Consider the following 20,009-nt stretch of genomic DNA (forward strand, 5'->3'; position numbering starts at 1 on the left):
CACGAGTTCTTTTCTGAATGTTTGGAAAAATTCATTTGTAAATCCATCTGGTCCTGGGCTTTTATTTTTGGGGAGGGTTTTGATTACTGCTTCTATTTCCTTGTAATTGGTCTGTTTAGCTGTTCTATTTCTTCTTTATCTAGCTTTGGGTGGTTGTAGAGTTGTAGGAATTTGTCCATTTCTGTTAAATTGTTTAATTTGTTTGCATATAGTTGCTCATAACAGTTCTCATTTTTAATAGTTGTTTGTTTTATTTTTAGGAAACAAGAGTGGGGTGCAGGCCAGAGGTAGTGCTTTGGGGATGAGACATAGGGAGCATCAGGACAGGCGTGCCTATTGAGACACGCTCCTGACGGGAGCAGTGGGCAGACTGGAACGGTCTTCTGCACCGTGTGGTTTAGCTCCCTGCCAAGGATCAAACTCATGCTTTAGTGGCTCCCGTAGCTTTATGCTGTGAGACTTTAGCCCATGCACCACCCGGAAGGCCCCTGTTGTCATTCTTCAGAGGCCATGATGCCTCGCCAGTTTGATCAAAGCCCTTCATGATTTCTCATCAACAGGACTTTGTGTTATGAACCCTGAGGTGATCATCAGGTTGGAAGCAGAAGCACCACCAACTGCCGCGAGCCCCACAGAGCAGAGTTTCTCAGGTCAGTCAGTGCCTGTTGGGCAGGGAGGGTAGAAAGGGACGAGTCCAGAAGGTTGGGCCACATGGACCTGTTGGTCAGCTTCCCCTTGACCCCGCCTTAGGACTCCTTGTTCCCCTGGTATTACTGCAGAGACTCCCTGTGTACGCCATGAGTTTGTAAAAACCTCTGGCGGTCTGCTTCCGCACCCAAAGGGAGGGGTCCATAGAGGAGATTCACTACAGGTTTACCAGATATGAGACAATTTTTTTTTTGAGAATCCAGCAAAATTTAAATTGCACAAGTATTTTGAGAATGCACAACATAAATGTAATCTAAGTGGAAAATTTTAGCAACAGATTACAGAGTATTCACTGTTAAAAGTACAGGAAAAAAAATATGAAAATGATGAAAACAATAAATATCTGTTCTCACTGAAGTTTATAAAATCCAAACAGGTGAGCAGCCTTTTGAATATTTGAAGACCTGTGACAATACTGCCGTTGATACTCCCGTTCAGAAAACTGTTACAGGGGAGAAAATTTATGACTATGAGAAGAGTCTGGAATCATTATCCTGGAAGTCAACCATCAGCCTTGATGGTCAGCAAATCCACACAGGTGTGAAACACTACGAGTACAAAGAAGGTAGGAAATTTGAGGGGCAGAACTCACATTTCTCTACGCACTGGACAGTTCACACAACAGCAAAGCCCTATGAATCTAAGGAATGTATTGAAACTTTCTTCCAGAATTCAGGCCTAAAGCTAAACCAGAGCACTGACACCGGAGAGAAACACTTTGGGTGTAAAGAATGTGGGAAGTCTTTCTTGTGTCTGTCAGTCCTCATGGCACATCAGAGATTTCACACAGGAGAGAGACCCTATGCGTGTACAGCATGTAGGAAAACATTCTCTAGGCAGGAAATTCTGAAGATACACCAGATTACTCACATTCGAAAGAGACCCTATGAGTGTAAAGAATGTAAGAAAACTTTCTGCTGGCAGTCAACCCTCAGGAGACACCAGAGAATTCACACAGGAGAGATAGCCCATAAGTGTGAAAAATGTAGAAAAACTTTCTTGATGCAGTCATCCCTCAAGGCACATCAGAGAATTCACACAGCCGAGAAACCCTATGAGTGTAAAGAATGTAGGAAAATATTCTTTAAGCGGATAGCTCTTAAAAAACACCAGATTACTCACAAGCTGAGACCCTATGAGTGTAAAGAATGTAAGAAAACTTTCTACTGGTGGTCGTATCTCAGGAGACATCAGAGAATTCACACAGGAGAGAAACCCTATAAGTGTAAAGAATGTACGAAAACTTTTTCATGGCCGTCAATCCTCAAGCAACATCAGAGAATACACTCAGGAGAGAAACCCTATGAGTGTAAAGAATGTGGGAAAACTTTCTCATGTCTGTCAAACCTCAGGAAACACCAGAAAAATCACTCAGGAGATAAACCCTATGAGTGTACAGAGTGTACGAAAACTTTCTGCTGGCTATCAGACCTCAAGAGTCACCAGAGAACTCACTCACTAGAGAAACCCTATGAGTGTACGGAATGTGGTAAAACTTTCTCATGGCCGTCAGCCTTCAAGAAACACCAGGTTCTTCACTCAGGGAAAAAACCCCATGAGTGTAAAGAATGTGGCAAATCTTTCTTTCTACAGCCAGACCTCAGGAATCATCAGAGAGTTCACACAGGAGAGAAACCCTTTAAGTGTAAAGAATGTGGGAAAACTTTCTGCTGGCAGTCAGACCTCAACAGTCACAAGAGAGTTCACTCAGGAGAGAAACCCTATGAGTGTAAAGTATGTGGGAAAACATTCGGCTGGCAGTCATACCTTAAGAAACACCATAGAATTCACTCAGGAGAGAAACTCTATGAGTGTAAAGAATGTGGGAAGTCTTTCTTATGGCCGTCAACCCTCAAGAAACATCAGAGCACGCACAAATGAGAGAAACCCATTGAGTACGGAATGTAGGAAACTTCTTTAAGCAGGTAGATCTTAAGAAACACCAGGTTATACATAGTGAAAAGAGACCCTATGAGTGTAAAGGATGTACAAAAACTTTCTCATTGTAGTCAGCCCTCAGGAAACACCAGAGAATTCACACAGGGGAGAAACCCTATGAATGCAAAGAATGTGGGAAATCTTTCTCACATCTGTCACACCTCAAGGGTCACCAGAGGATTCACAGTGGAGAGAAACTCAGAGTGTACAGAATGTTGGAAAAAGTCACTGAGACAGTCATCCCTCAACATACAACAGAGAATTCACACGGTGAAAGACCTTATGCCAGTAAAGAATGTGGGAGAACGTTCTCCCTCAAGTTACATCTGTAAACCTCAGAGAAATCTCATAGGACTGTGCCAAAGAGACCATAAGTTTACAATTTCAATTCTCTTTTCTAGTTTGCCGTAAACTGCACATCTCTCTACCTTTATCGCGGTGGATCCTGTATGTTGCCTCTGGCCAGGACATTTTAAAATTTTTCATTCATCTGTGCCTACAAAAGCAGGGCATAGGCTAGAGACACCCTGTCTGGGAGGACTCATGTGACACAGAGCAGTGAGCACAACAGGCGGACTTACTGCCACACTGCTGAGGGGGCAGCGGGGAGACAGGAGAGGTCTGCTATGATCATGGGTCACTCCCTGGCCGGGCTGGAACACTGGCTTTGGTGGTGATAGTGCTGAGACCTAGGCCACCAGGAGTTTCCTGGCAAATATGCTCATATCCTGAAGTGATAACCTCTCAGGTCATTCATTTCCTTTTTAGATTTTAAGTTTATTAATTTTTGTTTTTTTGTCGAACTAGGGCATGGGCTAGAGGTGGGGGCAGTGGGTGGAGAAGATTTAGCAGAGACAAGGTGGGAAGGGGAACGGGGCGGGGGGGGGATATACTGAAATATGCTTCCGAAGGGGACAGTGGGAAAGATAGGAGAGGTCTGCTGCGCCCTGTGGGTTACTCCCTGGCCGGGTGTGGAACTCAGGCCACGGAGGTAGGAATCAAGGTGGATCCAGGAGCTGGATGTCCCTTCTGCTCTCCCGACCCCAACTCTGATGGAACAGACTGCGCAGTTGGCCACACTGTGCACCGGCGCCTTCTCCAGCTGTCAGAGACGGGCCTGTGATCGTGGGTGGCTTCCTGACCCTCCTGCTGAGAGGAGTGCACCCCTCCATGAGGATGAGGAGACCCCGCGGGTGCCTCCTTTTCCTTTGTATGATGTCCAGGTCGTCCTCTGGAGTGGACAGGAGAGGCCCTGCCACTCTGCCCCAGGGATTCATCTTTGGGCAGGTGGAAGGAAACTGGAGTGAAAAGTGTCACCCAGTGGAATTAGCGATTACAGGAGATGAGCTGTTTTTCTTTCATCTGAATGTGCCTTGGGAAAACAGTAACTGAGGGCTACAAACCTATCACTGTTTCCCTGCAGGAACCCCAGGAACAACTGACATTGGCGAACAGAGTGATGCTGCTCCTTTCTTTTTTTCTTTTTTAAGATTTGTTAATCTTATGTATATGGAATTGGGGTATAGACCAGTGTGCCGGGGCTACGACAGGATTCACCTGACACAGAGTGGGGAGCAGAACAGGCAGATGGTCAAAGTCCACTGCTGAGGGGAGTGGTGGGGAGACAGGAGAGGTCTGTTGTGGGCTGTGGGTCAGCTCTGGGGTGGAATCGAAGTTGTCCAGTGGCTGCTGATTGCTTATTAGTGCTGCATTTTACCGGGTTGTGCCATCATGGGCACAAAAGCTTGGCAGTGCATTTCCCACTGGCTTGAGTTCCTTTTACCTCTGTCTGCTGAAATTTGATCTGGAAGCAGGTCTTAAATAAATACACACTTGGTATTTTCTGCTCTTTGTGTGTTTAGTAAGACAGCTCATTCAGTATGTACTATAGGTATGAGCGGGAACACCCGGGGGCACTGACTGATGTATAACGAAGCTGATCAGTGGCACGCCTTGCTGAAAGATTGAAATCCTGACTGGGGAGTTCGGGCTGGATCTATGCTACCAAGCGGTCAGCAGATGAGAAGTTCAGTTCCACCCTCCCCGCTGCGTCTGCTTCCCGGTCTCCTTCTGTGCTTCCCCATACCGTCAGTGCTGTGGGATTAGTTTTCCAGTTTCAAGGCCAGGATCTTCTCTGGAGCAGCATCCTGCATTATGCAGCCTGCTCCAGGGCGCCTGTTTCTTTATTGGCAGGGTGTTGTCTGAGGACAGAGCCCAAGGGCCAGAGAAGAGCTTGCCTCCCCCAAGGAGGCCCTGGCAAATTCCCCAGAGGAAAGGTCCCTGGCAGCTGCTGGGACTCCCCTCCTGGAGAGCGGTGGCTCCCACTCGGCAGGAGGGCCAGGACCTCCTAGATGCAGGCCTGGTCGGACAGCACGGACAGGTGGGCCCTGGCGCCGCCCCGACCAACTGCTACATTGTTTGGAAGTCAGAGTTGGGGTAGGGAGAGCCAGAGTGTCATCAACTCCTTACCAGCTCCCCAAAATTGTTACCAAACGCTGGGCTCAGTACCCCTCAGACAAGAAAAGGGAACAGTTTGTGGAAAACAAAGGAGGTTGAATTTGTGGAGAAGTGATGAGGGCAGCAGACTCCTGTCTGAGAGCGTCCTGTCTTTGGCAGGTGGCATGGTTATTCATAAAATGCTAAAGAAAAGGGGGAGATGAACAAGGTTCTGCAAAGGGGGGTGAACAGGGGTCAGTACAGAGACAGACTGGTGGGCACCAGCTTTTTTTCTGCAACTGTTATTTACTGTCCCTGGTAACAGCTCTACCTGTCAAGGAAGGGAGGGGAAATTACAGGGAAAGACAAACGTGCTCATGGTTAATTGAGAGACTTGGTGATGGTTCAGAGGCCATCCAGTCATCAATATAACTGGGCTGTGGAATAATTTTTGCATAGGCTGGAAATGCAGGGATGATTGGGTGAGTGCGGGAGCAGAACAGGGATTGAAGTCACTCCACAGTGGATGGCCCCAGCGTGGGAGTGCTGAGTCTCCAATCTCTGACTGCAGAGTGGGGTCACGGGCCACAGGGTTCCCAGAGGGCATCCCCTGCCGAGGCAGCCCCCCCACCCTGCCCAGGGGGCTGGGGGAGATGGGGCCCAACTTCTCCAGCTGATTTCATTCAAGTCTAATCAAGTCGCCTGCAGGTGCCTCTCCTTTGGAAACACCTTTGAATGTCTTCCTCTGTCAGCTTCGTCTCTCGTCCCTGTGTGTCCTGTCCCTGTGGTGCGTTGGAGTGTGTCGAATTTTTAGGATGAAGGCCACGGGTCCCTTTGCGCATCCTTGATCCCCGTGGAGATTAGGTTTGTTCATCTGAATGCCCCCCGGGAATGTGTACAGCTCTAGTGTCAGCTGGGTTTGCCCTCTTTTCCTGGTTGCTTGGACACGGGGCGCTTGGGGTTCCATGAGCGCCATTTCCGGGATGGTTATTGTTCAGGCCCCCCCCTGCCTCTGCATTGTCCTTCCATGAAGGTATTTCTGTTATTGTCTGTGTCCGTGTGCAGAACAGTATGGTCACCTGTGTCTCATGTCCCTGATGTGAGCCATGGTGCTCTTGTCCAACCCAATGACCTGAACACCCCTCCTCTCTGGGAGGTTGACCCCGCCAGCTGCCCGTGTGCGTGTACTCCTGGAGGACATGAGAATGGGTACTTTTATTGCCTGTGGATGATGACAGTTTTATTGGACCGCACACCATGTTCATGGTGTTCACGTGGAGTCCAGTCCTCGGCTGCACGTCTCAGTGTTCTTATTTGTTCTCCTGGCTCATGGAGGACTGGAGCTCCACGATCATCCTGTGTCTTTTATGGATGACTCCTGCCCGGGCTGAATCCCTAACTGTTCTAGTTATGACACCCCGTGCACATGTCTGTCTAGTGACTACAGAAAGTGCTTGTGAACGGCTGCGGTGGGCAGCCTTGTTATGGGTGGGAGGGTGCTTATGCAGAAACGGTTGGACACCTGGATTGAAGGGCGCAGCCATCAGCTGTGAGGCAACAACTCACAGCCCAGCCCACGTGGAGTCAGTGAGGAGCTCAAGGAACGCCGGCCCCCTGAGGTATAGTGAGGACGCGGGCACTCCCGTGCCAAGGAATGAATGATGGGCAAAAGTCGGCTGTCATTTTTTTTTTTATTGTGCTCACGTAGACCGCAATGGTGATTTCAGTTACCTTCAGCTGTTCTATGGAGGGCACGTGGTGCCGCTGTCTCTCAACGACCATCTACTTGCCTTGAGTCACGGTGGGGCACCGCTCTACTTAGAGCACAAGGTGCTCGAGAACACCACTCCAAGATCGCCAGCGCCCTCGGCTCTGAGGTGCTCAGGATTCATGGTGCCTCCCCCAGGCCCCCATTCTGAGGCAGTTAAGAGAAACAGGGGCAGCCTGACCAGGTGGGTGGGATACCGGGAGAGGCCGGCATGGCTACCCCCCATCTGCCTGCCTGCCTGCTTGCCTGCTCTGAGGCACCAGAACAGCCAAACCAAACCGTCCTCCTCGCCGTTGGGCGCGCACACTGGCGAGAGGATCTCCCTCCGGCTCTGGGACAAGCGTTGGGGTGTGGGGGAGCTCCTTCACAAACGGGAAACACAGAGCTCACTGGAAGCACAAGTGCTAGCTGCCTCCGCCAGAGTCCGCCAGAGTCCGCCAGACGGAGCAGTGCCAGTCCGCGGTCCCCGGGGGGCCGGGCGGCCACACCTGCCCTCCCCCCGCCCCCAGCGAGGTGGCCCGAGAGACACCACGCTCTGGTGCTTCTCACGGCCGGCGTCAGAGACCGGGCGTGCTGGAGGTGGGAACCACCCGCCCCGCGGCCACCCCCTCCCCCCACCCAGCCCAGGGGGCGGGGCCCGAGGGGCAGTGGGTGAGGCCACGCCCACAGCCGCGGACCCACAGGTGGGAGCAATCTCAGTCAGGCCCAGAGGCGCCAGCAGGGGCGCACCACCATCGGAGGGAACCCCGGCCGGCGGCAGCCCCCTTGTCCCGCCCAGGGGCCAAGATGCGGTTAATGCCGGACCAGCTGTACCGCCTGTCCGAGTCTCTGGGACAGGGAGGGGGCCGTGTTCTCAGCCTGCAGCAGAGTATCCGCTGGACTCAGGATGGTGCCACAGTCCTGGGCTGACTTAAATCCTTTTAGTTAAAAAGTATATATAATTGGCCACGAGTTGGAGCCGTGGCCAAAAGTTGTCTCCACGTGAGACCAGGCCTCTGGCTGTGCAGAACCCCAGAACATGCTAAGCCCACACTCCCCAGAGCTCTGCTTCAGGGCCACCTGGCACCTGTGACCCCATCCCCCTGGGGCAGCAGAGGCCGCCTTCTGTGACTGATCAGTGCCGCTCCTGGGGGCCACGGTCAGACCTTTCCCTGAGGAGGACACCCGCTCCCAACTGCCCAGCGAGGACAGTAAGGACCACCTCAGTGACTCGCAGGTGACCCCCTCGTCCCCACATGGCTTATCCATGACACCCGCCCCCAGTGTCCTCACCTGAGATTCAATAGTGGGGCCAAGGGTGACCGGCCAGAAACGGGAGCACCGCCATGGGCCAGGGTTCCTTCCTGTCCTGACCGCACGGTGGCGCTGGCAGCCAGGGGCGGCTGTGGTCCCCACTAGACTCATTGCCAGGGCACAGACACAGGGCAACTTCCTTTCCCTGCCTCTAGGGGCCGCCCAAGAGTAGGGTGAAGCACTAGGAGGTGGGCCACCCTGGACAGGGCACAGTAGCCATGATTTCTAGATTCGGGGGCAGGGAGCTCAGTTACCCTTTTAGGTGCTATCCTTAGTCCGCGTGGTCGCAGTTGACCTGGCTGAGATGGTAGAGAGCACACAGACCCCTTGACCCCAAGAGTCCCCGCTGGAGCTCCACCAGGGGGTGATCATGCACTAAGTTTGCTCTATGGGGCATCTTGGGTCTCTGCCAGAGCCCCCACAGTGCTCTGGAAAGAGGTGCTCTTCCTGGCCCATGGGCTGCACAGTGGGGTGTCTCTTCCTGGCCCATGGGCTGCACAGTCACAGAACCCCAACTTAGAGGGGGCCCAGCTGCTTCACTCCTAGCTCTGGTTGTTCTCACCCCCAGGCCCATGGGACCCACTTCCTGACACGGGACTGAAGACAGATGTTGGACCAGGTGGTCAGTGAAAGTGGCCATATCCCTACAAAAGTTCTCACTCATTTCCAGTCCTTAGGCCCTCTCCTCACCCCTACTCTCTCCTCACCCCTGCTCCCTCCTCACCCCTGCTCTCTCCTTACCTCTGCTCTTCACCCCTGCTCTCTCCTTACCTCTGCTCTCTCACCCCTGCTCTCCCTGCTCTCTCCTCACCCCTGCTCTCTCCTCACCTCTGCTCTCTCCACACCCCTGCTCTCCTCTCTCCTCATCCCTGCTCTCTCCTTACCTCTGCTCTCACATCTTACATGAATATACATGGCCACCTGCAGGTGCTTTTGGTGTCAGAGGTGAGGGGGGCCGCTGCTCCCAGACCCCTGGTGGGAGCTGGGATGGAGCTGCAAGAGCTGGGGGCCTTGCTGGGGATGGAGCTGTGGCCGGAAGTAACAGCTGGAGAGGACACAGCTTGGGCAGTAAGTGTCCTTGGGCTGACCCTGAGGGCCCCTCTGCTTGGGCTTCCCCCTCCACCTTCCTGCAGTCTCTCCTCACTCTCCCTGGTGTATGCTGGAGACATGAAGTTCTATTTTTCTCTCCTCCGCTATCCTGAACCCCTCGACCCAGGCTCCCCTCCCCCTACTTGGGTAGTAATGCCTCCCAGGCTTGTGGTCCTTTGTTCTGCTCACCAGCTCTGGTCTTTAAGTGGCTTAACTGTGTGTCTCTCCACTGCTGTCAGAGACCAGCTCATCTCTCCTTCTGGTTGACAGTGGACTGCAGCTGTAATTCAGCTGCAGTAAACATTGCAAGGCCCGTGGCATTGGGGTTGATAATCTGAGGTTTTGGGGGGCCTTGGGAGAGAAGCCCAGGAGTGGAGCTTCTGGTCCTTGTGTTTACCTGTTTTCTAAGTCCAGACCACCTTCCCTAAAGGCCCCACCAGCTTCCCTCCCACCAGCACTTTTTTTCATCCTTTCTGGCACTGTTGATGGGGCACTTTTTAGACGAGGTCATTTCACGGGTGTGAGGTGGTACCTCGTGTTATTATTACCTGCAGAGTCCAAAAGCCAAGGAATGAATCTAACTAAAGCTATTTCTGTGTGTGCCTCTATCCTGTTAAGATGTCATTCTGGACCCTCCTGGGTGGTGCAACAGTTTGGGACACAGCACTGCAAGCTGGCCGCAGCTGCTTCAGTGCGAGTTAGGTCCCCTGCCCTGGAGCTGACCCACATGGCGTGGCAGTCCTCTCCTGACCACCCACTGCTCTCCTCAGCAGTGTACTCGGTAGATCAGCCTGTTCTGCTCCCCACTGTCTCTGGTGAAGCTTCTCACCGCCCCTGTACCTCTGGCCTGTACCCCAGTGCTGTGTGTATAAGTGAATAATCTTAAAAAAAAAAATAGCACTCGTTAAATGTTCATGAATATATATTCATATATAATCCTTTTTTTTTTTTAAGATTTAATTTTTATGCCACAAGAACTGGAGTACAGGCCAGAGGTGCAAGGGGTGAGAGGATTCACCAGAGACAGAGTGGGGAGCAGAACAGGTGGGTGTACTGAAATCCACTGCTGAGAGGAGCATTGGGGTGGCAGGAGAGGTCTGCTGCACCCTGTGGGTCAGCACCCTGGCCAGGGATGGAACTCATACTGTTACAGGGTAGCCCAGAGTGGACTTGGGCTGCCTGTCTGTGGGGCCTCACTCAAGAGTTAAAATGTAATTTTCTGCAGACACACACACAAAAGGGTAATGGGTTTATTTACAAAAAGGGGAAAGGAAAAGGTCCCAACCCAGAGAAAGAGAGAGGGATACAAAATAACTGGAATATCTTACCAGCTGGCTAACTTGGAACTCTGGTAACAAACTAACTGATAGATCCCATCACACCATCTGCTACACAGAGAGAGAAAAGACAGAGAGCCTTTACCTCTCCAGAGTGACAGTTGAAAAACCGCTCCCTATTTATCCTCCAAAGTCCCAGAATGCCTGCTTAGCTCCGCCCTTGGGTCCTCACAGTTCTCTCCCTGGGACTGCTGGGAGTTGTAGTTTTCCAGTCACTGGAATGGGGGGCGGGGGCGGGTAGAGTCCAGAAAGCTGGAGTAGGGGGTGGAGTCCACAAAACTCTGCAGAGTTCCTTTAGGAGATCCTTCCCCTTAACAATACCACAGCATGCTAGCCTGATAGCACTGAGACTTAAGTTCTGGGCCCCCAGGAAGGCCCTATTCATATATAATCTAAAAATTTGGCCTTGCCTTACTTCTACAGGATTTTTCTTAGATTTTTAAGGCTGAAAGCAACTTGAAATTTTATCTACATGTGTTCCCAAGTGTCCCAGAACAAGTTTTGATTTCATCTCCCACCGCAGCACCACATAAGCCAACCATTGCCGTAGCAACCAGTATCAATAATGGTAGCAGAGTCTTTATGACAAAACACCTGAGAGCTGGGCACACTGAGATCTTTGCCCACTCTTGGCTTAACAGTCTCTCCTACCCATTTTTCTTTTGGTCATTTCTGGGCATCTCTATGTGAGACACCCACTTCTTGACTCCATGGAACCTCAGGAGAGCTACAGGTGGGTCAGATACAGAACAGAATGGGGAGCGCAGGGGACCCCAAGTGGGGTCTGAATGAATGGTCTGAAAACGAATCCTGTGGAACATCAGTCTCTAGGACAGAGGTCAAGGCAAGTTTGTCTTTACAAAACAGCCCGAATTGGGGGCTCTCCTGTTTTCACCTGAAGCTCTCCCTTCAGTAACCAGAATGTGTATGATGACTTCTGAAGTTCTATTAACCAAATCAGAGTATCTTCCATTTTCTTTGCACAGATGACTGATTGTCAAGAATCTTACACATCTGGGGTATTTGTTTGAATTTGATGCTTTCAAAAACAACCACTGGAGTTTTTCAGTATAAAAGGAGTAAAATCGATACCCCGGCATAGTAAGTGGATGTCAAGACCCAACAGAGTCACCCTTACAGAGGAAATCAAAGCTTGGGTTTAGACAGTAGTTTTATTGATGAAGTTACACTGCATTATAAGTCAAATATATAACTTGATTTTGGCTGTCTACTTCTACAGCGTCTAAGGGGAAGACAGTCTCCCCAGGAACAGGATGCTGCCAGAAGGATTGTGACGGATCATGAAAATGAAGGGGTGGTCGGCCACGAAGCTCTGGTCTGGTCTCAGGCTACAGGTCTTGGAAACAAGTGCAGTGGCGGCTGCGGCTTCTGTGCCCTCCTCATTCACTTCCACAAAGGCCTTGTGGACAATTTTTGATATGAATATATCTCTGGTTTCAGTCATGCCTGACAGATCAGCCTTGCTAGGGCTGAAGAGATCTTCCACACCCAGGCGCGCCAGGTGGGAGTTGAGATAGTAGCTCTCTTCCAGCTTGAATTTGGGCAGGTGCACGTGGATGTCCATGTGGTTATACAGATTCTCAGGCTTGGTCCACTCACAGAGTTTTTCCAAAGTCAACTCTTGTTCAATCTGGAATTTGAAGGGCAAAGAAAAATCAATTTTATATTGATCAGTAACTAAAGGGTTATTCAATGAACAGACTCATAACCTCATCGTTGATTTGTTTTGTTCATGTTTTGTGCCAGCTCTTTTTAGCAATTGGGACAATGGACAGTGTTGTGTTCCAAGTCAGCAAAGGCCCAAGTAAGAGAGCTGGGAGATCATATCCGTCAAACAACCGTGCACCCATCTTCTCCATCCACCACATGTGTACTGAGGCACTGGCACGCCAGCTACACCCTTCCAGCCTTGCATTCACCACACACCTACCACTATCTACCTTCTCGCCTGTGACTTAATAACGCTCTGCCATACTGGACCATGGTGGTGGATCGCTGGGTGCCACGTCCCCTCCCGCGGCGCCTAAGTGAGAAATCCTTAGAGCTTGGCACGGTCAAGGTACGAGGCACACGGGAGGAATACGTGGCCTTCCAGGAATAAAAGAACGGCTGATTCTCCAATGATCACTGTAACTTTTTGATTTGTTTCCTGATTCTGTTGATGCACAACAAAAAAATGCTATGGATACTGTGCTTCGTTTCTAATGATACTCTTGATAGGAATGTAACTTCCTCTGCTCTTGATATTGATTTAACTCTGAGAAACTTTTCTATAATCTTTAATTCTATTAAACTATTAACTTCCTGTACACCAGGTGGTTTGTGAAATGAATGGAGAGAGCAATTAAAAGGGCTAGAAAGGCATAAATGATAGATAGGGCATTTGTTTAGCACCACTGAACCCTGAATACACGGTGGTTTCCTAGGGCCCCAAGTTGGTGTCGGGCCCCTGGCAACATCTCAGAAACAAAAAGAAATTAATGTACTACCTGTCACGCTTCTATTGAATCATTGTACCCCTATATTTGCTTGCCAAGAAAAATTGTATAAATGCTCTGCACTCTGAAAAATAAATGACATTCAGATGTGCACTCCTAGAAGTCGTGTCTGTCTGTCACTCAGCCTCATCCTTGTCCACCCTGCGCCAGTATTGCCATCCCTGAAACTTGTCTCCTGCTCCCGCTGCGCTGGTCCGCGGCAGTCAGGGCTATTATTACCACAATGGCTATATTGCATGTTAGCTAACTGCTCAAGTGGTGTAGGGAAAATATAAAAGTTTTCTTCTATGTATTCTATTATATTTATTCTGAACCCATTAATCATTGTTATAATCTATAAACCACACAAAGCTGGACTAATCTCTAATACATTCAGTTCAGAAGGAAAAATAGAAAAGATCCTAGTTCCTCATCTCAAATGGGGTTCATTGTGGCACCTACCATTCTAATATGGTCATTAGCATTCAATGAGGTAGGAAAGACTAAGGGCTATGGAAATAGCAGATGCCATGTGTCTTGGAGGCTTAAGAAGACAATTTTTGTAATGAAATAACCAACTCTCAGTGTACAAAACTATCTTAAGAGTTTGCATGAGCTGTCAGTGACCAACAAACATATTGTAGGTCTTCACCTGTCCTCACATTGTTCACAGACACTCCTGAAATTGTAACAAGGGCCCAGCAGTAAGTGTGATGGGCTAGATTATAAAAGAATTGGGAGGTGAGGTGACATCAGTAAACATAACCGGCAGCGACCTCTCAGCACATGCAGGTAGACCCTACAGGAGAGGGGATGTGAGGACGGAGGGCAGGTGCGTCACCTTCTCCAGCCCTGTGGACTCGTCCTCTATGTCATCGGGCAGCAGGATGACCATGCTGAGCTCGCCGCCCTTGTAAGGCAGCTCCAGCACGTGGCACTTCAGCTCGTGGATGTGGCCAATAGGAAGCTTCTTCTTCTGGTACATCATTTTCACTGTCTTTGTGTCTCTCTGAAAGGTTGAAGCACAGGTCACTCACCATCGGCATCTTGTAGAGCAGAGGGCACATTTAGAAAGCTCCTGAGCTCACCTTATTCAGCCTGAACGGGGCATCCTTGGTTTCCTCCTTTTTGAATTCGTCCTGCCAGGTGCCTTTGAAGTAGATGGCGTTCACCAGCACCAGCTTAGTCATGCTGTCCACCATACCTGCAGCCAGCAGTTCCGGAATCTTCCCTGAAAGATAAAGCAATTGTGTTATTGTAATTCCACATCCCCAAACTCCAACCCTGAACTGATTTTGTTCACCCCCAAAATGCAATTCAGATGCAAATTTTTGCACTTGTTTCCCTTAAGGTAAGAACACCCTTGTATGTCTGACTGCACCACCTCATGTGACTGATCACATGACACACAACCACCCCAGGGTTTAACTTCTGTACAAGTCTAACGTGCTAACAGGTAATGCCCCATTTCTGGAGAGTGATCACAGGAGATTTGTTTGTGGACGGCCATTCTTTTGCAGAAAAAAAGTAGTCTTGCAATGGGGCCATCTGGGTGGTGCAAGGGCTTAAGATGCAGCACTATGAAGCTGTTCACAGCCACTGCAGCAGGAGTTAAATCCCTCACCAGGGAGCTGAGCCACAGGGCACAGCAGACCTCTCCTGTCTCGCTGCTGCTCCCCTCAGTATATTTCAGTCCATCTGCCTGTTCTGCTCCCCACTCTGTCTCTGGTGAATCCTGTCACCCCCACATCTCTGGCCTGCACCCCAGCCTTTGCATGCATGCATATTGAATCTTTGAAAAAAATAGTCTTGCATGACAATGTTTTGAGTCACTAGGAAGTGAGTCCTCCAAGCCCCCAGGGACAGCAGCCCTCAAATATGCAAAGGGGGGCTGGATCCTTCCCTGAACCGTGGCCACACTGAGCACTCCTCAAACAGCCCAGGGTCTGAGATGCCCCATCCCATTTCCTGACCAGGGAGACAGAGGACAGTGGCCAGCACAGCCCGCTGTCCCGCCTGACCCAAGCCAGTGCAGGAGAAGCTCCTGACCTGGTGGGTGTGACAAATTCCATTCCATGGGGATTTCCTGCCAGCGGTGTAGTGAATAGTTAGACTGGCTGGGTCCGCCCCTCTCTTGTCCCAAATTTTAATTTCTCTTAAACTACAGTCAGTCATAGCTCTAAATTTAAAATGTAATTTGAGAGCGCATGGGATGAAATATTTAGCCGCTTAGGCTTTGGTTAATCCTGTCTAGGATTCCACTGCAAGGAATTTTTATGTGTGGAAGCTGCTCAGGTGAAGTTGGGAGGCGGTTTGGGGGGGCGGGGAGAGGACACCCCCACAAAGGTGGGGAGGGGGACACGCAGAGGCAGGACCAGGGCGAAGACCACCCCTGTCACCCTCTTACCTTCTGTTTGCCCTTTGACCCACTCGTTGATCACCTGCCTGGCCCCTTCCGAGGCGCCCTGGAAATCCACACTGGCCAGCTCGGCGCCGTACATTTCCTGAGTAGATGCTAAGAACTCCTATATAAAAAAATAAGAAATGCTATGAATAACTCTACTATCCACAGAGGTCATTTTCTAAGACCTTTTAAAGCAATAGAAATTGACCTCAAGGACCATGGCCTCATAACCAAAAGAATCTAACCATGTTCTTATTAATATGGGAAAAAATGCTAGATTTATTCAACTGGACCATTTGTTTTTTATGAAATGTATGTATGTATGTATGTATGTAGGGGATACATACATACATACAGAACCGGGGTACAGGCCAGAGGTGCAGAGGCAGTGAGAGGCTTCACCAGAGACAGAGTGGGGAGCAGAACAGGCAGATTGATGAAGTACACTGCTGAGGGGAGCAGCGGGCGGGCCAGGAGAGGTCTGCCGCGCCCTGTGGGTCACCTCTGGGGCCAAGGATTGAACTCACATTGAGGCGGCTGCGGCCAGCTTGCAGTGCTGTGTCCTAACCCGTTGGGCCACCAGGGAGGGGCCTCAACTGAACCATTTTTAAGTGTAAAGATCAGTCAGTTTTGGTATTGTATAAAATACCAAATTTTCTCTAACATCTTTATAAGTAATGAACACTGATTATACCTGAGGTGAGTGGTCGCCTCCCTCTGGCTTTGGTTAAACAGCCAGGACCAAATATTCTCTCCACTGTGAAGACCAGAATGAAGTCACAGCACTTAAGAGAACATCATCTATTACCTAGTTCCATTCTTTATTTTGTTCCTGAATATTTATAAAAAGTTAGAAATGCCGGGCCCTCCCTGGTGGCACAGTGGGTTAGAGCACAGCACTAAGAAGCTAAAGCCACTTCAGCATGAGTTCGATCCCCGCCCCGGAGGTGACCACATGGCACGGCAGACCTCTCCTGACCCGCCACCCCCCGCTGTTCCCCTCAGCAGTGTGCTTCGTCATTCGGCCTGTTCTGCTCCCCACTCTGTCTCTGGTGAATCCCCTCACCACCCCTGCACCTCTGGCCTATACCCCAGTTCTGTATGCACAAATAAATAAATTTTTAAAAATAAAGTTAGAAATGCCTTCTAGGACTTGATTTTGCTAGAGGGAAAAAAAAAATCTCCATTACCTTGTGAATTTTAAACTTTGAGACAGAAAGCACTTACCGGGAGGAAATGATAGGTTTTCTCTCCATATAACCTATTAGCCAGTTTCAGGACGTAAGCAGCATCTCGCTTGTTGACTGCGGCGTTCAGACTCTGAAATCTGGAATGAACTTCCTCAACCGCGTCAAAACGAAGGGTCTAAAGTGAAGAAAACATTTTCTATAAACACTGACGTTGAAATTATAACCTGAGCCCGGCCATTGCCTCCCACCAGAGGAAGGTGTCATGGTTACTGAGCTCTGAGGCCCAGCGCAGCACCTTGTAAGCTTTCCTTGGCGAATCCTAAACCTGCAGTGGTGAGGCCCAGTCACCCCAACTTTAGGCACTGTTTCTACATCACTTTTTTGGTTATAATTCTAGTTCTGCAAATATGAGTGGTTAGTAAGCTTCAATGTCAACAGTTCTTCTTTCTCCCCAAGAAAATAATAAATGGTGTGTTCCGTGTCTAGGCGTTCTTCTTTCTCCCCAAGGCAAATCTAATACAGCATCACTCTATCATTTTATCAAGTATAATTTTACTGAAATTCCTGAGGAATAAATAGTAAAAACAGAAGTCTTCACTCTGCAGGAACAAGGATATTGTGGGTTGAGGGGTTTTCTTTAATTACCGGAGCATCAATAACTCCCTTATTAGAAAGCACTTCCTGAAACATAACATTTAGGAAAAGTTTCATTCCCCACAGATTTGTTGCAAATCAGGAATTCTTGTGTAGTTCTGTGAGGCCGAGGCTGTTCCTGGCTTTGTGACACAGTCAAACCCACACAGAGCCCTGTCCAGGTCGCCACAGGTCGGATGTTGCTGGTGCTGGGACTGACCTGTCATGGTGGCACTGGAGCAGAAGCCTCCTGGACTATTCTGGCTGGGTCACCCCGGCCCTGAGAGCCCCAGAGCAGAGGCCGACGCCCCCTTTTCAGAAGCAAACACAACTAAGAAGAAGCACCAGTGGAGTCACAGAACATTCACAGGCTTTGCCCTCTGTGGCCCTGGGGACGCGGTCTCACGAGATGTCCCCGGAGTGCAGTCAGGCCGCGGGGAAGCCCAGAGACCTGACCGGACTGACGGCCTGGCTGAGGTGGTCACGTGTGACGGGAGGCAGAGAGCCCTTCCCTGCGGTCCTCCTCTCCCTCGGCGCCAGGGAAAGCCAGAGTCCCCCCTCGGGAACAAGGCACCCCTGGCAAGGGGCCCCCACACTGTACAAGGGGAGCAGAAGGTGGGCATCACTCGCCAGTGGCCAGAAGAGTCCCCTGCAGTAAGTGCCCAGGGTTTGGCCACAGCTGCTGCCTGCTCTCTGCAGGCCCTTGCCCGGGGCCCAGGACATCAGAACCCAGAGCCTCAATGGGCACTGGCCAGGGCCTCAGAGTCCCCTGGTCCCCGTGTCCCCCTAGCAGGCCAGTCCCCTCCCAGCACAGTGCCTGCCCTGGGTGTCACACCCTCAGAAGTGACCGACCTGAAGGCATCTGTCCCGGCAGCTCTGCATGACGCAGCTGACTGGGACAGGCCTGTTCCCGCAGGAGAGGCTGAGCCCACACAAGCCCGGGCTGGAGCCAGAACACAGAAGCCTGCGCCCCCCCACCTCTGCCCCCCAACCTCACCAGTCACATGCGGTGCCTGGACCTAGCAGGTGCTCACTGAGAGGGGACTCAAGGGGAAGCCTGCAGCGAGTGGACAGTGCTGGCCTCCCTGAAAGTGCCCCCCGCGGTGTGGGTCCAGCCAGAACAGATTCACAGGTGCAGGAACACCCCAAAGGCCGCTCCTCCCTCACCGACCCCCCCAGACACCAGAGCGGGGTCTCTCCTTTTGTCCTTTTGTCTCTTCTGCTGACCTTGGACACCTGGGCCGCGGTGTCGCCTCTGGTCCCCAGGGAGACCATGGCCAGCGCCGAGGAGACGCTCAGGGGGGAGAAGAAGAGGTTCCCAGTGGGGCTGTCTTCACCCAAGATGCGGAACAGGTCCAAGGCGAAGGCGGAGTTGGCTGCGCTCAGCTGCTCCATGGCCGGGCGGCAACACAGACCAGTGTCTGCCTGGAAACTCACAAGAAAATGGAAGGGAGTTGTCAGAAGAAAATGGAGCAATCTGATCTCAGGCTTTCCAGTGCCACGCCCTGGCCTTCCCTCCCTCCCCGCCTGGCCCTGAACAGTGCAGGGGAGTCCAGGTGCAGGCGGCGTGGGGAGCTGCCCTGGGGCTGGGGAAGCGGAATCGCCACTCAGCCCAGGCGGGTGGGGGGGCCGAGGGATGGGGAGCGCGGTGCGTCTCCACCGGGCCAAGGCGGCCCAGGCTGGTGCTGCTCACGACCTCAGCGGCAGCCTCGGAGCGCCCTGCATGAAGCTGTGGCTCACCGGGTCTCTGCAGCGGCTGCTTGCCCTCCCTCCTGGCGCTCTCGGGACTGGGGGGTCCTGAGCAAAGCGAAGTCTGTGCTGAAGATCGTCTTTTAGAGGTTCTTATAGGGGTGGAAGGGGAGTGCCCTGGCAGCAGGCGCCCTGCCCCGGGGCCATTTCTATTTCTTTTTTTAAATTTATTTGCATACAGGAATTGGGGTGTGAGAGGAAAAGCCCCAGTTGCAGTGACTGGGATAGCTTCACAGTGCTGAGACTTAACCCTTGTGCTACCAGGAGCCCCTCCCCCAGGGGAGTTCCTGGAGTCCGCCCTGCCGGGGTTAGTGAGGACTAGGGAGCCCGGCCCAGCTCCACACAGCGCCCTCTGCAGCCGGCAGCTCCTTCTGCGGCCTAGCAAAGGAACTCAGGGACTATTTCTTACTAAGGGGTGAGTGACTGCTGGCGTTTGTCACCATCTAGAAGGCGAGCTACCAGCACTGGTAGAGAGAATCCACTCCTCAGACAGGCCACCCACTCTCTCTCTGAAGCAATTCCGAAGTGATTCTGTGTCCATCAAAACTTCCTCCGGCTCTCATGCAAGTTTCAGTTGGAAAAGAGAACAAGAAGACACTTTATAATGGAAAAGGTCAAGGAAAACCACAGTAATGATGGTTAAAAAAAAACAACAAAAAAACAAAGGAGTTTCATAACTGAGACTGTAGAGGTCTTTCGGTTCGTTGGATTAAAGAAAGCAATATTTGTGGGAAAACTGTCATAGTGACGTTGAAATCCTTCAAGTAAATCTGTTACTTCTCCATCATTTTTTTCCCCCCAAAGATTTATGTATTTATGCATTCAAGAAGTGTGGCACAGGCCAGAGGTGTGGGGGTGAGAGGATTCCCCAGAGACAGAGTGGGGAGCAGAACAGGCAGATCAACTGAAACACACTGCTGAGGGGAACAGCGGGGCGACAGTGTAACAGGGGGGTCCCTAGGAAAA

The 20,009-nt window shown here is 50.9% G+C and overlaps 2 protein-coding genes across 2 annotated transcripts in view; one reads left to right on the forward strand and one right to left on the reverse strand.

Annotated features, from left to right (window-relative positions):
- Nucleotides 1-11,885, forward strand: part of LOC101626610 (zinc finger protein 809-like) — a 14,665-nt gene extending 2,780 nt beyond the window's left edge. The window contains exons 2-5 of the mRNA XM_012734171.1: nucleotides 561-650; nucleotides 1,085-1,273; nucleotides 3,048-3,394; nucleotides 11,810-11,885. Of these exons, the coding sequence (XP_012589625.1) occupies nucleotides 561-650; nucleotides 1,085-1,273; nucleotides 3,048-3,166 (398 nt within the window). The 3' untranslated portion in view covers nucleotides 3,167-3,394; nucleotides 11,810-11,885. The remainder of the gene's footprint in view (nucleotides 1-560; nucleotides 651-1,084; nucleotides 1,274-3,047; nucleotides 3,395-11,809) is intronic.
- Nucleotides 11,404-19,178, reverse strand: SERPINB1 (serpin peptidase inhibitor, clade B (ovalbumin), member 1). The gene is made up of 7 exons (XM_004694835.2): nucleotides 19,035-19,178; nucleotides 18,522-18,719; nucleotides 16,699-16,836; nucleotides 15,475-15,592; nucleotides 14,156-14,298; nucleotides 13,909-14,076; nucleotides 11,404-12,220 (listed from the first exon to the last, which is right to left on the reverse strand). Exons 2-7 carry the CDS (start codon nucleotides 18,687-18,689, stop codon nucleotides 11,813-11,815), a joined length of 1,143 nt encoding a protein of 380 aa, XP_004694892.1. The 5' UTR covers nucleotides 18,690-18,719; nucleotides 19,035-19,178; the 3' UTR covers nucleotides 11,404-11,812.
- Between the last annotated feature and the right edge of the window lie 831 nt (nucleotides 19,179-20,009).

This window comes from Condylura cristata, unplaced genomic scaffold (assembly GCF_000260355.1).
Source record: "Condylura cristata isolate star-nosed mole 26May11 unplaced genomic scaffold, ConCri1.0 scaffold00048, whole genome shotgun sequence".
Taxonomy (NCBI): domain Eukaryota; kingdom Metazoa; phylum Chordata; class Mammalia; order Eulipotyphla; family Talpidae; genus Condylura; species Condylura cristata.